Source organism: Patiria miniata, unplaced genomic scaffold, assembly GCF_015706575.1.
Source record: "Patiria miniata isolate m_02_andy unplaced genomic scaffold, ASM1570657v1 HiC_scaffold_30, whole genome shotgun sequence".
In the NCBI taxonomy this organism is placed as follows: Eukaryota; Metazoa; Echinodermata; class Asteroidea; order Valvatida; family Asterinidae; genus Patiria; species Patiria miniata.
The window spans coordinates 3216695-3231099 of record NW_024037070.1 but is presented as its reverse complement, the minus strand read 5'-3'; the positions used below and the strand labels follow the sequence as shown (position 1 = coordinate 3231099).

The 14405-nt window shown below is 42.7% G+C and overlaps 1 protein-coding gene across 1 annotated transcript; it reads left to right on the top strand.

Moving 5' to 3' along the window:
- Positions 1-1249: 1249 nt before the first annotated feature.
- LOC119739073 (hyalin-like) lies at positions 1250-12543 on the top strand. The gene is made up of 6 exons (XM_038213909.1): positions 1250-1328; positions 2479-2769; positions 7522-7788; positions 10057-10287; positions 10480-10737; positions 12269-12543. The coding sequence occupies exons 1-6, from the start codon at positions 1250-1252 to the stop codon at positions 12541-12543; spliced, it is 1401 nt and encodes a 466-aa protein (XP_038069837.1).
- Positions 12544-14405: the final 1862 nt, after the last annotated feature.

The following is a 14405-nucleotide window of genomic DNA, read 5'->3' as shown; positions in this document are numbered from 1 at the left end:
CTACCTTTGTATACAACTCGCTGCATACGGTTTGTCAAAAATGATCCGATCCATTCAAGGGTAGCTCCACTGATGTTATAGCACTGATGAAGTTTTTTATCGAGGATCTTGTGCGATATGGTGTCAAAAGCACGGCTGAAATCCAACGACATCAAGTCCACTGCAGGCACTCTTGCATCCAGAGACCTCAACCAGGCCGTTGTGGTCGATAATAATGCAGTGTTGCAAGATCTCCCTGGAATAAAGCCATGCTGCTGAGAGGATACAAGACCGTTCTCCAGACAGTGGTCGAGTATCTGGAGAACAATGATCTTCTCCAAGAATTTGCAGACGATCGGAGTTAACGAGACAGGCCTGTAATTACAGAAGTTAGTTTTGTCACCACGTTTGTATACCGGCACAACATTATTAGCACGCTTCCAAAACTTTGGAAGACATCCTGCAGCAAGCGGGCTATTATAGAATTTAGTCAGCACAGGTATGATGGTAGGGCAAGCTAATTTTAGCATCTGTGCACTGATGCCATCTGGACCGTGAGCTTTTCGAGCAAACAGTTTCTTGATTTCAGAGGCAACCTGCGCTGTGGTTATCCTGAAATTGTTCAGAGGTGGGATGTCCAGCGCAGGGGCAGTGACATCGTTGGTATCCGCAGATCCGGAAAAGAAACTGGCAAACAGATCATTAAACTCAACTGCAATCCGTGTTGGGTCACAGATTTTGCTACCGTCTGACAGAAGGAAGCAATCGACAGAGTTTGAAGTATTTCGTTTGGATTTAACAAACGACCAGAAGGACTTACGGTTATCCTTTTTCTGAAACAGATCAGTCACAAAGTCATTGTAAGCCTTTTTGGAGGATTTGCGAACCTTATTTCTAGCTCGTTTGTACTTGTTCCAGGCGGACGCAGTCCCTATAGATCGAGCTCTCCTGAAAACTTGGAATGTTGCAAAATAGTACTGTACGCGTGTTACATAATATATGTGATTCACACATCACATGTATGCCCAGAAAAACTACGGTTTTCGTGTAATTATTACGCGGTGGCGGGGTTTACCGTGAGTGATGTGAGTGCATTTGAAGCCTCAAATTAAGTGATTGTTGAGGCGCCAGGAAATGCAAATTGGTCCTTTGTAAACATAAAAACTTGCGATTCTGTTTGTTTCAGGCTGCTATTTCATCGTGACCACATAACTAGTCTTACAGGTAGGCTACTGTTCCATTCCATTAATTGCTGGAAACCTCATCCACGATGCGACGTTTCCTAAGCAAGGCGATTGGTGTTCTTACTGGACTTACGCTGCTTCTGCCCTCAATGATACTAGCACAGGGTGAGTTACAGTCATATTTACTGTAGTATATAGAACTATGTAATTTAACATCGTCACTTTTGACGAACACTGGTCTTGGATCAGTTTACGAGGCTTGTATATTCGTGTGTTGTTCAGATACGCATGCAAAAGGCGTATTATTTTACGCATTATTACGTATTATTTATTTTTCATAACGACTTCATTTATACTGTGGCGGATTTTACTATTGCCAGGTCGGTTGTCCTCGGCGAACACTCGCGGGTAAGGCGAGTAACCCTAACAGCGCTGAGGTGCAGGTCCGTTCGGTTGGAAATATACCACCACGTATACTCAGTCTACTCACTAGATCGCTCACTTCCAGACGGACAATACAGACTGACAAACATGTAAAAATGACTGTGACGCAATGACAAAAGGAAGAAGGTTTCACTGATTTATTTAATTAGATCAATTATTATGAATAAAAGTGATTTACTTGAATAAGCCCTAAATAGCGCCTCAAGTGAGTGTTATGGCGCCTCTAGTGAGTGTATAGCGCCTCCCGCCACTAGTTTGCACTTATCCACCGCATTTATGAACTTTATGAAGTGCCGCATTTATGAACTGCTATATGTCGCGCACAGTTGTTCCCTCGGCAACGCCTCTCGTCTCCTCGGGCCTCAAAGGGGTAGGCTCCTCGTGAGCCTGGTTTATATGGAGCGTGTAACTCCTCGATGAGTCCTAACGCCTCCACCGCTACCTATAGCAGCCCTGCGCCTCAGTGCTCGGACCGATGCCTCAGTAGATGTACGCTCGCTAGCGTACATCGTCCCTCGAGGCGTCCGGCCAACAGTCGCGCCTCTATGGCTCCGCTATATGTCCCACGCTAAAGGTAGGTAGGCACATAGACTTACTGAGTACGTCCTTTCGCCTCCTTGGATTGATGCTCCGGTAGGCTTGGTTGTTCCAGCACGAGCAGCGTTCACCAACTGACTAGCCCGCTGGCGGCGACAAACTAATCGCGCGTCTATCGCTTTCTATGGCGCGCTAAGTCAAAACAAATTGTGTCAATTGCTCAAATGTTGCAATACTAACGGCTAATATTCAACGAACAAACATTGCAAAATCAATTGAATAGAATTGTGTGCGCTCTGAACCAGCATTTAGTTAGACTTACTTTATTTTGAAGATACGGTGCCACCACAACTATTTGGCTGTTCTGCTGTGGATGTAGCAGGAATATCTGTGGGCACCACAGCACAGACTTCAACTGGTACCTGGCAAACACCCAGTGGCTTCAATCTTCAGCCCGGAGGAGGATTTACCACCCCATTTGAGACAAAAAACATCTATGGCCAGACGTCAGGGTCCACGCAATTCAATTATGGCTTCACTACCGTCGGTTATCGGTTTGTTGATAACCCTCCAACAAGTCCTCCGCAAAACAACGCATACTGCACCTTCTTTGTGAGGATGGGAGGTAAGTATATGATGCAATATTATTTTATACGTAAGTATAAGATGCAATTTTGGAAATGACTGTTAACCTTCGTTCATAGTATATCAGTAGCAGTTATTCGTTCCCCGGGACAGTAAAATATATATATATATATATATCATGCAATAAATTCAGAATATGAGTTAACAAACTTTGGGATATCTCTCTTCTGAACAGACTGTTTCGTACCATAAGGCACTCATCAGCAGAATGACGAAAAATAGAATACAAGTAGCATCTTACCTTATTTCGAATCAAGCGCGCGCACGCGTTACGCGCGTTACGTCATTGAAGTTAGTACGCGTTTACGTCACTGAAGTAAGAACACATCTGTCTCGATGCCTGCACTTGGAGACGATTTCGCTTCTCTTATTCAGTGTATATATATATATCCAGAGAAGTACATAATCGTATGTAGGCCAGATCTAGGTACACTGAATAGAGAAGCGAAATCGTCTCCAAGTGCAGGCATCGAGACACACACCAAAACATACAAGAAAACCGAGCAAAAGGAAGTAGCGGAAATCAATCGCGAAGCGAAAAGAATTGCTAAAAGTCTTGGACTGGGCGACCGCATAGATAAATTGGCCGAGAGGGAAGTCTTCGTTACTTTGAAGGACCACAAGGACAACTTCGATAACAAACCATCATGTCGACTAATCAGCCCAACCAAATCAGAGATAGGACATATAAGTAAAGTGATCCTCGACAGAATCGTCGGTAAAGTCATAAGCGCGACGGGATTCAACCTGTGGAAAAGCACGGACGCCGTACTGGACTGGTATAAGAAAATCCCAAACAAGCAAGAATCGGGCTTCATAAATTTCGACATTGTGGAGTTCTACCCCTCGATAACGGAAAAGCTTCTCCTGAAGGCCCTAGGGTTCGCGGAAAACTACGAGAGCATTAGCAGCAAGGAGAAAGATATCATCATCCACGCGAAACAGACAGTGGTATTCAACGACCAGGTACCGTGGAAAAAGCGTAATGCAGACAGCAAATTCGATGTCACGATGGGCAGTTTCGACGGCGCGGAGTCATGCGAGCTGGTCGTAGCATATCTGCTGTCGATCCTAAAACCAAAGTACGGAAATAGAGTGGGACTATACAGGGACGACGGTCTGGCAGTATTCAAAGAGACCCCCAAGAAAATAGAAAACATCAAGAAGGAAATATGCCAAGTATTCCGGGAAAATGACTTAAAGGTAACGATCGAAGCCAACAAGGCAACAGTAAACTTCCTTGACATCACATTAGACCTGCGAACGGGAGGGTACAAGCCATACATGAAACCAGGTAATGTACCTCTCTATGTACATGTCCAGTCAAACCATCCACCCGCCGTCATCAAACAGATACCAGAGGGAATCAACAAGCGACTCTCCAACATCTCGTCGAGCAAGGAGGCATTCGAGAAAGCTGCCCCGGCCTACCAGGAGGCTCTGCAAAAAAGCGGGCACAAGTATCAGTTGACATACACACCGGGCAATAACACCAGGAAAGAACGTACGTACCAACATTGGAAAGAAATTCCTTCAGATAATAGACAAATGCTTCCCCAAGGAACATAAGCTTCACAAAGTGCTCAACCGGAACACAGTAAAGTTATCGTACAGCTGCATGCCGAACATGAAGGCAACGATCCAGTCAATCAACAAACGGAAGGTAAAACAGGAGGACGACGTCGGTGGTAGAACATGCAGTTGCCCCCGCAATGCCGAATGCCCGCTGAACGGGGAGTGCCTCAGCAAGAACATAGTGTACCAGGCCACCGTCACGAGCGAAGGCAGGAAGGAGGCATACGTCGGGCTGACGTCCACAACCTTCAAGGCGAGACTGGCGAACCACAAGCAGTCATTCAGATCCGAGAGCAAGAGGGCGCAAACAGAGCTAAGTAAACATATATGGGACTTAAAGGACGAAGGGAAAGACTATGAAATCAAATGGGACATAGTTCTGAAAGCACTGCCATACTCTAACGTAAACAAGAGATGCAATTTGTGTATAGCAGAGAAGTACATAATCATATGTATATTATAGTTCGTCCTTCGAAATTCGAAGATGACAGCCAACATCTCCATACTAGTTGGTGTTGTGTGTTCGCAGATGGCTAATAAGTCCAATTCTAGCCAGGAAGCTACGGTCCAACACTGGACACACTAGGTTGGGGGTGGGGGTGGACACGTAGGGAAGCATCTAGCTGACGAGATTTTCGTTGCTGTCGTTTCAGCTCAGCCTCCCTGATGCGACGGGCTTCGAAGCTTGATGCACCTTCGTGTGATAATCTTCTCCATGCCGTTCGATCATGGGCATGTTCTTCCCAGCTACTCACATTGAAGTTGCATTGCTTCATGGTTGCTTTAAGGCAATCCTTGTATCTCTTGAATTGACCACCAGCCGATCTTTTGCCTGTTGTTAGTTCACCGTAGAAGATCTTTTTGGGGAGTCGATCATCAGGCATCCGTACTACATGACCTGACCAGCTCTCATGATCAAAGCACCTACACTGGGCAATTCCGCTCGCTTGAGGACTTCAGTGTCTGAGACCTTGTCCTGCCATCTGATGCGCAAGATCTTACGCATGCAGGAAAGGTGGAAGTGGTTCAGCTTTCTGATGTGGCGGCTGTAGGTTGTCCAAGTTTCACAGGCATACAGCAGGGAAGTCAGGACTGCAGCTTGATACACACGCAGCTTTGTTTTCAAGCTTATGCCTCTCCTATTCCACAGACGCTCACGAAATCTTCCGAAAGCTGAGCTGGCTTTGGATATCCGATTTGTGATTTCCTGGTCTATGTGGACCTCTCTTGACAGGGTGCTGCCCAAGTATGTAAACTTGTCAACAGAATGAAGGATGTGATCTCCAATGGTGATAACGGGTGGAACATATGGCTTACTTGGAGCAGGTTGAAACATCACTTCTGTCTTTTTCAGATTGATTGAAAGTCCAAAGCGGGAGCAAGCTGTTGCGAAGCAGTCCATGATGAGTTGTAAGTCTTCCTGGGTGTGGGCGACAAGAGCACAGTCATCGGCATATAGGAGTTCACGAACTAATTCATCGAATACCTTTGTTTTTGCTTGAAGTCTTCTCAGATTGAAGAGTTTACCATCAGTCCTGAATCTCATCTTCACGCCGATGTTGATGTCACGGAAAGCATCAAGGAGCATGCTAGCAAACACGACACTGAAGAGCGTTGGTGCAAGGACACAGCCTTGTTTAACTCCATTTGATACTGGGAAGGGTTTTGAAGACTCCCCATCGTCCGTTACTTGCGCCATCATACCATCATGAAACTGCTTAACCATCTCGATATACTTTTCAGGGCAGCCAACTTTGGACAGGAGTTTCCAGAGTCCTTTTCTACAGACGGTGTCGAATGCCTTTGTCAAGTCGACGAAGACACAGTAGAGGTCGGTATTCTGCTCTCTGCATTTCTCTTGTAGCTTTCGGACTGCAAAGATCATGTCGCCTGTACCTCTTCCTTTTCTGAAACCACACTGGCTGTCGGGTAGAAATGTGTTGGCAATGTGTGTTGTGAAGCGATTAAGCATGATTCTGGCGAGGACCTTACCAGCAATGACCAGCAAGGATATATATATATATCCAATGAAATCGTCTTCTATCACAATTCACAGTGCTCGATACATCTCTGTAGAGCTATAATCATGCAATAAATTCAGAATACGAGTTAAACAAACTTTGGCATATCTCTTTTCTGAACAGACTGTTTCGTACCATAAGGCACTCATCAGCAGCATATATATATATATATTTGTTGGCTGTCTTGGCTGCAACATTTTGAATCCTTTGCCCTTGGCAAGAAACTGCCACTAATGCTTTTACGTAGAACATAATGGTGTCATTGTGCAGGCATCCAAAAGTATATCGACATCTTCAACTCCGGTTCATCCACCGGCAGGTTTCATTTTATAAAACATTTATTTTTAATAATTTCAAAGAAATTAACTGGGGTTGGATTTCAATAACGAACATAATGTATACCTGTGCCGATATACGTCTGCAACTTCCATTTATAGTTCGATCCCCATGCAGAGGGTTTCCTTTTTATTTCTAAATTTTAATAATTTCAAAGAAATTGACTGGAGTTGGCTTTGCACATACAACCTTCGGAATACCGTACCAGCGCTCTACCAACTGAGCAAATCCAGCCCTTTGTTGGCAGCTAGCTCCCCATTTTGTCACTGTTCTCGTTCAGAGGGCGCTATTTAGTCAGAACTCGGAAGCCATAAACGCGTATAGTCAGGGAACACGCACACAAAGTCACAATGCTGGCAACATTAGCAATGCTGCAAAGTTAGGAAATGCCAACAAGGGCATCCTATGCTGTTTAATAACATTAATCGACTTGGCGCATATTCGCAGCGCAGTGCGCCACCAAGAGTCTGCCACAGAGAGTTCATTTTCCCTAGTGCATTGTGGGAGATGGTCGACAAATTCGCGCGCGGGACATTTGAAATTGTTAGTTTATTTTAGGCCTACTAAAGTTATGTCACAAACCTCAAAATACTACACGGCCTAAATTTGGCATAGAAATAGTAAAGTGCATGAAGTGGCCGTAGCACAACCAAATGACGTCATGTTATTGAATACTGACCATACCAATTTCTGCTAAATTGTAGGAAATCGGGAATTTGTCCCCCCCCCCCCACTTCCCCTGTTCTTAGAAGACCCAAATCACACCGGATAAATGTGTGTTGAATTGTTTCGTTTACCAGTCAACAATGATGGTACCATACCAACAGTGCTTAACTGCCCAGAGAGCATCACTCAGCCTATAGCATCCAGTCAGACTACCGCAGTGGTGAGCTGGACTGAGCCAAGAGCCACAGACAATAATGGCGTGGTGCGACGTTCCTGGCGGTCACATGCCCCCAACACTGCCTTTCCTGTTGGAACTACCCCGGTTACTTATCAGTGGATCGACCCAAGCAATGCCAACTCGCAGGCTCAGTGCGTGTTCACAGTGACTGTTTCCACTACAGGTATATCTATCTCTAATAGAGACCCATATGTTTGAAGCGGTGTGTCAAACACATAATCTGGCCGTCAGCTCACAGCAAACTGTCCACATTATTCGGCAATTTTAATGCCATATTACCCTTCAACAGTCCTCTTTGAGGTTTAAGTAAAAACATGCACTTTATTCTTCCAGCATTTGTCAGCTTCAACAGTTTGATGGATTGCCAAAGCAAATTTAAGAACCCATCAGAAGGGTGGAGAGACTATTGCGATACTTGTTTTGTTGCTTGTTGCCTTTTTGGAGCTGCTAGAGAAAATTGCCGGGAAAAATGAAATAACAGGTGTTCGTTATCAGCCATCAAACGGTGAACAATATATGGACCATTTATACCTCAACCGTTCCGTTTTTATCATGAATCTAATCTTTGGCAGTTGCATCTTAATTGCGTGCTGAAATTTTATACGTAGTGAATTTATGAATAAATAAGTATGCATTATGTTGTCGTTATTAATCAACTCTTTCAGTGCCAAACTCGTACATGTACGAGGTATTTTTGTTAGTCCAAAAGCGCCAACCTCGTACATGTACGAGGTAATGTTCGTGCTTAAAAACGCCAAACCTCGTACATGTACGAGGTAGAGTAACATGTTATCAATAGGGGGCGCTCTCGCTCTTTCTAATGCCAATTATATGCATGTACGACCTGTATTTATTTTCATATTCGAGTTCTTGTGAGAGGGCGTCACACTGAGTTTCGATTTGTTGACAAAATGGCGGCGCCCATAAACCGACTGCGCAATAGTCGTAGCCTTGTTGCCATTTTGTGATTGGACGATGAACGACATTCGTTTGATGGTGTCTTCATATCTCCAGTGCAAGTAGCTATGCTGCAAGCGCGGTTGCAAGTAGCGCTGCTTACGCACCTGGGATCCGCACTCAGTATACAATACAATATAATCATTTTAGTGACGCTCTGTTATCATAAATGAACATCATAAAAAAAAATAGAATTTCAATAGAAATAGAAATGCATGAAAGTGAATACGGAATTGAACTGTTAAGTAATTAGTTCTTCCGGTCGCATCATCAGTTCTTTTAGATATTATAGGGAGGTATTTTTAAAAAAAATTCTTAACTATTTTCAAATTAAAACAATGATTGAAAAGAAAAGCAGGGATCAATTTAATATGCATAATATGTACATAAAATTAATAAATTTACATTCGTAAAATAATTTTTTTTTAAAGAAAGCATGAATAAAGATGAATAGAATAAGTTGTTTTTAAAGAGAGAAGTAATTCTTCCATTCTCAAAGTTTACGCACACAATTAATGTCCAACGAATCAATGCAGATATCTTGCAATGTTCATTTAAATATCGAGATATATACACAGTAGGGTTTTGTGAAATGATTAAAAGTTTTCCTTTCCCCCTTTCTGTATCATTATGTGAACGAAATGTGTCACAGAAAAACCTGGTCTTGTACGATGAACATGTACATGCGGCGCCCGTACGTGTACATGGTACCGTACGTCGTACTTGCGTACATGTGCAAGCAACGTCGTTAATTGTCCAATCACAAAATGGCAACAAGGCTACGACTATGCTCCCGTGTGATCTCCATAGAAAATCAGTGTATTTTTTCGCCGGTTTGGACTGGGTAAGGGATTACTTTTCTGATTCAGAATAATCCATGGATACTTCAGAACTGGATGGTGAGTCAGAAGACGAACATTGGGATACCGATACAAATGATAATGATGGTGCTAAAAGTGACAATCATGAACAGAGTTTGTATGAGGAGGGGTATCAGACGCGACACACGTATATTCTGCAAAAGTGCGGAATTCCCCTGTGTTCAGGAGAGTGTTTTAGGGTTTATTACTAGGTGCATGACTAATATTGACTTTTGAAGGTAACAAGAATATACCAGAGAGCAAGATACATGACAACAAGTTTGGTGATTACAACTTATTTACTTTTTTTTAATAGAATTTTGAATAATTAACAAAAAAGCTCGAAGTTGGGCGCTTTAGGGTTAAACTTTTGAAATGTCGCGGGCACTGAAAGAGTTAATCAATAAAGTCATTTTCCCTCATTTTGAAATGGGCTCAAACTTTATACTGTATAATATAGTTTAAGTAATGTACCGAAGGGAAAGTTTCTACATTATAAAAGTTGCAATGTTACGTAACTGCAAGTTCCATTCAAGCATTGCACACTTGCATAGTATTGAACGATGTCAATTTCTATCTGTGTCGTTGTTTTTGCTCGATCTTTGGCCAATTAGGAACGGATGGTGTGGTGCCTTCTTTGACCTGCCCTGCTGATGTTGTTGCTAGTGCAAATGGCACTGCCACCTGGACTCCGCCAACACCAACTGATGCTTCGGGGATCGTCTCCACCACCTCAACCTTAACCCCAGGATCAGTAGTCCAGGAGGGTTTCACCACCGTCACCTACAATACTGTTGATGGTACTGGCAACCGAGCCTCCTGTTCCTTCATAGTGCGAAGAATACGTAAGTTGAACCGGGGGGGGGGGGGGGGGAGTTGAACCGGGGGGGGGGGAACGGCCCAACCCAAAAATTCGACATTGGTCTATTTTTTCTTCAGTTGTCCAGTTTTTTAAATAAATCAATGAAATTGAAACACAAGAGTTGTAAAGTTGAAGATCCTGAACCATTATGTGTTGTATCTCTTCCGGCATACAGCAAGTGACCAGTATGTGCCGGTCATCACAAGCTGTCCAACAAATATCCAGCAAACAGTGACCAGTAGTGGCGCCAGTGGTATTGTGACATGGACAGAACCAACAGCTTATGATGACGGTGGGCATGTGCGGCTCGTCATGCAGACTCACTCTCCCAACACTGCTTTCCCTGTTGGCATAACACCAGTGGAATACCGATTTCAAGATACACGAGAGAATGTTGCTAGATGTGTCTTCACGGTTGAACTCACTGTTACAGGTCAGGTTCCAGGCACATGAGTCCAGTGCATATGCAGACAGGCCAAATAATAAAGTCAATGCGGTATTCCAACTGCGCATGTACCTAATAGTCAGGCAGATTGGTGCTCACTATGGTGGAATTGTTCGCGTGATGATACAAGAATGACATCTGGTTCACAGTCAGATTATGTCACGGAAAATATATTTGGCTATAGCGCCATCGCAGATTTGTCCTTTGAAAAATAATATCAAATAACATGCAATGGTCGCTATTTTGAAATTTTTGAAATTTCTTGTTACCCGTATGATATTTTTTTCAAAGGACAAATCTGCGATGGCGCTATAGCCAAATATCGTTCCCATGACATACTCTGACTGTGTGCCAAATTCCAAGCCTTTATAACTGAACAATGATATTACCAGTCTGCTGTACTATAACAAGATTCCACGATTTTTACCTCGAGAAAAACGCGGCAGATATAAATTAACACAATTGAATGGGGACATGGTAACCGAATCTGCGTTCCGCAGTTTTGCATGCAATTGAAACGACTGTGGAGCCTTTCGTTTGTCCCAAAGTTGGGGTACACAAACAACCTAGAGACACTTCGCCGAGCAAACCTATTAGAATGTTATGCTACTTTAGAGTGAAATAACTTCTTTCAATTTTACTGGTACCCGTTATGATTTTCACAGGCAATCGTTTATACCGAAAGGAAAATCTTGATGTGAACATGCGCAGTTTGAATTTCAAACTGGCTGATTTAATGAACAAACCACGTCGCAAAATGGCAGCCACTGTACATCACCTTGTTTTCCTCAAAAAGGATTGGTTAAATTGTCTCAGATCGCACAACAGAGCATTTAGAATCAACAACAACAAAATCCCCCAAGTATTCTGTTCTGGTTCCGCCCTTGCTGTGGCAGGCATCTCTTATAGCTGTATTAAGTATAAATCAATCACTGAATTGATATCAAAAATGTGGTGTCATAACATTCACAGAATATTATTGTTTGTACCATCAATCTGTTAAATGTAGTTTGGGTTGAAAAAGTTTTCACAGTTTAAGTAAAGTTATTTTTTGTACCGAGTTTTCTTGACTACACGAGAACAAAGGAATGTCCACATAGCGTATGTAAAACAAACGTGTGTGTGTGTGGGGGGGGGGGGTAAACCAGAATATAGTAACATGGCAAACCGCCATCTGGCAGTGAAAACTCCCATGTAATTCCAACAATCACACAAACTGCTGGACCAACTTCAGGATCTACATTTACACCTGGAACAACGACAATAGTCTACACTCTTAAAAAAACGTGGTTATTTTTTCCGTGGTCAAATTTATTTGACCACTTCCGTGGTTGATTTGCCAAAATTTTGACATCCACTTGGTCAATTTTATCAAACTTGCTGCTATACTTTTCCTCTCAGATTTCCAGTGGCTAGCCATTCTTAATCGGGAAAAGACACATAGAGGTTTGTGCGCTGTGAGACCAGTTCTTACTAGGCTTGACGTCATTATTGTTTGTACTGTTTTTCTCATTCTCAGGCGGTGACGCCACACCACCAACATTTACTAACTGTCCCACAACATCGCCTGTCTTCACAATCACTAGTGGGTTAACGACGTTTGTAACTTGGCCTGTACCACAAGCAACAGACAACCAAGGCACACCCACTGTGACACAGATTCAAGGGGTTTCTCCTGGCACTAACTTGGCTGCTGGACAATACACCATCCGGTACCAAGCCCAAGATGCAGCTGGTAACACTGCATTCTGCATGTTCACAGTCTTGGTTCAACAATTAGGTAGAGAAAATTAGATATCGTTCTATGTGGGGGTTTTGTGAGTAAATGTAAATGCAGAAATCAGTTATATGTTGCTGGTATCAGTGGGTCATCCTAGTGCCCTCTTATAGTACCTCTTATAGTACCTATCTCACTGACGGACCAACTGGTTACATATCTCACGATTTGACTGATTGCCACTTGTGACAAACACATGGTCTCGGGTCAGTTTGACGAGGCTTGTCTATTCAGGTGTTGTTTCATGTACTTTCATGATACGTGTGGGTTGAAAAAGTTTTCACAGTTTAAGTAAAGTTATTTTTTGTACCGAGTTTTCTTGACTACACGAGAACAAAGGAATGTCCACATAGCGTATGTAAAACAAACGTGTGTGTGTGTGGGGGGGGGGGGACACACAGTGAAAGTAATAGCCAAGTTACAAAAGGAGGATTTTAGTTTTAAAAAATTAGAACACACTATTGCATAGCATAACTTGGATCTTAGGTAGGGTACTGAAATAAGCTATTTTGTTTTTCCAATAGCCTGCCCTCTTTTTTATAAATTGTTTATAAATTTAATAATTAAATTTATACTTAATCTCGATATGACCTGGCTTTTCGTTTGCACACATACCTTAAGTGGTACAAAGTTCTTTGGTGAAAAAACTTCCTTGATACTTCTTTTTGTCTATAAATATCTCATTCTGTTTCTTGTTTGTCACAGCCTCTACTTTTTCAATTCAGTGCCCTGACAACTTTGACATCGTGGCATCAACTAATCAGTCGGTCCAGATTTCTACACCAACAGCAACAGGGAACACAGGACCAGTGGTGTATGTATATACTGCGATATCTGGAGGAATCGTTTTGCCGACTGAAAACAATACGTTTAATGTTGGGACGCCTTCTCAAACAACTGTTCTTGCTGTCGGGACTGATACTCAGACTACGGAGACAGCCTCATGTACATATACTATAACAGTCAACCTACCAGGTAACAAAACAATAATCCAGTTTTCACATTGGTGTCACAAATATGCAGATATCGGTATTGGTCGAATGTAAGGGAACTGAAACGCCAAACATCAATTGAATCACGTGTACCTAATTGCACCACGTATCCGATTTTGGAATAGGATGCAAGATGTAATGCATGAAACGTTATCCTTGATCTCTAAATGAAGAATTATGTCATTCTTTTACTGGATCTTTCAGCTACTTTTAACATTATCTGATTACATATTGATTGTGTATAATAAGATATTAATATAGGCAAGCGCTCACATTTAAGAATAAGCCTACATGGAATAAACGAAATTGCTTTTCAGACACATTTCGAAAGTTTATTTCGGTTTATTCTTGTGGTACCGTTTCTACTTTTATCGAAACGTACATTGCGTGATCGTCTTCTTTGGCTCTTCTCAGATACTACTCCCCCTTCAATCTCCTGCCCAACTGTTCAAGATGTAATAATCAACACAGGAAATACTGCTGGAGCAACAGTTACCTGGGCAACGCCTACTGCATCTGACAACTCTGGTACTACTCCAAATGTTGTACTTTTTCCTGCATCTCAAAACGGACCAGGTTCCTTTTTCAAGTTTGGAACGTACAACATTACCTACCGAGCCACTGATGAAGCAGCCAACACGGTAGACTGTGACGTCACTTTCTCTGTCGGTAAGCTCTTTGTCATCCTCACTTCAGTTAACAATAAGTAAACAGAGTAACATGCATATAGGTACAGCCCCTGGACAAAATATTTGAGCCCGCTCTCAACACGTATTGAGGAAGTGCGAGACAGTATACGCGTGTTACTTAGGTGCGTTTGCAAAATGTCGTCCCAACTATTCACAGATAGGTACCAGCCTCAGTAATCGAATTTACAACTGGAACAA

Bases quoted from the DNA above. Each gene is read 5' to 3' on its own strand.
- LOC119739073 (XM_038213909.1), top strand. From the start codon at position 1,250: ATGCGACGTTTCCTAAGCAAGGCGATTGGTGTTCTTACTGGACTTACG. The intron at 2,770-7,521 runs GTAAGTATATGA...TTCGTTTACCAG, and splicing joins CTTCTTTGTGAGGATGGGAG to TCAACAATGATGGTACCATA. The intron at 7,789-10,056 runs GTATATCTATCT...TTGGCCAATTAG, and splicing joins AGTGACTGTTTCCACTACAG to GAACGGATGGTGTGGTGCCT.